The following is a 1,602-nucleotide window of genomic DNA, read 5'->3' on the forward strand; positions in this document are numbered from 1 at the left end:
CATCCTCCATTTTGTGATCTGATGCAGTCATCCTCCATTTTCAAATGTTAATGTCCACATAACAACCTGGTCTTTAGTACCTAAGTATGATGGTAACAGTTGGGAAATTATGAATTAGAGAATAAAGCAAAGCTATTTTCCCACAGGCAAAGGGTCTTGCTCTTACCTCAGAATATTTTCCTCTGTAGTTACTTAAACTTCGTTCCATTCTTCTCAAACGATGAATTAACTGTTCTTTGCTGAGACTGTCTGAATTCCCGAGTGAGTCTTCAGCTTCACTCTCCATGTCAGAAGGTGGATCAAAAGGGGTGGAACACTCCAGGTCAAGCCGATTCAGGGACTCTCTGGAAGATGTGCGTACCAAGGATTCTTTAGAGGAAGATCGGAACAGGGATTCCTTTATGGGACTTCGAAACAAAGACTCCATAGAAGGTACCCGGAGCTGAAGCTTCTGTGCAAAAGACTGTGAGTCACTGGACTACAACCAAAACAAAACAGGATGTATTGGTTATTAATGGGTACTCTTATGCATCCATTATTCCCTGTAACCAGCTATAATCTATCAAAATTAACAAAGTCCATTTATATTCCTGACATTTTACATACTACGTTGCTTTCTGAAAGTAAAAGTACTCCGTTTGTTTCTGAAAAATAGCTGACCCAGGAGTCAGAGGACTGGGATGTAGTCCCAGGGCTGCCATCTAGCAGTGGAGTAAACCAACAAGTCACTTACCTTCAGTTTACATTTCTATGAAAAAAGAAGAAAATTATACCATCCCAGGCAACCTCAAGGTGAGCTGTGAGATCCATGAGGGCAGGGACCATCTATACACAGGAGGCTTTAAATAGTTTGTGAGGAAACGTTTCTATTCCAATTTTCCATGAAAATTTTGAAGCCCCTTATGCTGGGAAGTATGTGAGTGAATTCAAATGACTTTACCTGGTGAGACTGGTAGACCAGTGACACCCAGCTCTGCCCTATCTGCCAGTATGTCTACTGTGTCTAATAACAATAAAATTAAGTATTAAAGGGTCTAACTAGTGTCTCTCTGCAATGATCAGTAAGATTGATGTTTTAAAATAATGATAATCAAGGGCTTACTGTTAATTTGTTTGAACAATGATACCTAACAATGATCCTAAAGTACAGCAATATTCAACAAACTGTTTTCAGCAGAATTCTTATGTTCAGGTCACAGTACACAGTATTAAACTGAAGTTTCCTAGAAACTCATTGTCATTAGTGCAACAACATGATCACCTGTGAGTCTCAATGATGCCAGGCATGAAATACTAACAAGAGACTGAGGTCATATACAGGCAAAAGGTACCCCCACCCCCCCAAAAAACACCTTTTTATTACACAACTCTAAAAATCAAAGCAAACACTTTTACTCAGATTTAGAGCTTTAATAATCATACGAGGTAAAATGAGATTGATATAATGTGGTAACACACCTCGCCCCATCCCTCATCTGCACAAAGAGCTTTATCAGAAGTTGTTTATGATGCTAAAAACTGGAAGCAAACTAAATGGTCACCACTAAAGAAAACACTTATAAATTATAGTACATGGAAGGAGACATATTATCACATGAGAGA

The 1,602-nt window shown here is 38.8% G+C and overlaps 1 protein-coding gene across 6 annotated transcripts in view; it reads right to left on the bottom strand.

Annotated features, from left to right (window-relative positions):
* The window catches only part of GOLGA4 (golgin A4), a 136,023-nt gene that overhangs the window by 92,223 nt on the left and 42,198 nt on the right, over window positions 1-1,602 (bottom strand). For all 6 annotated transcript variants that reach the window (XM_045297510.1, XM_045297509.1, XM_045297507.1 and 3 more), the window contains one exon: window positions 167-478. In XM_045297510.1, coding sequence (XP_045153445.1) covers window positions 167-478 — 312 coding nt within the window. The remainder of the gene's footprint in view (window positions 1-166; window positions 479-1,602) is intronic.

This window comes from Echinops telfairi, unplaced genomic scaffold, assembly GCF_000313985.2.
Source record: "Echinops telfairi isolate 266 unplaced genomic scaffold, ASM31398v2 ScPeMD7_7420;HRSCAF=8458, whole genome shotgun sequence".
NCBI classification, from domain to species: Eukaryota; Metazoa; Chordata; class Mammalia; order Afrosoricida; family Tenrecidae; genus Echinops; species Echinops telfairi.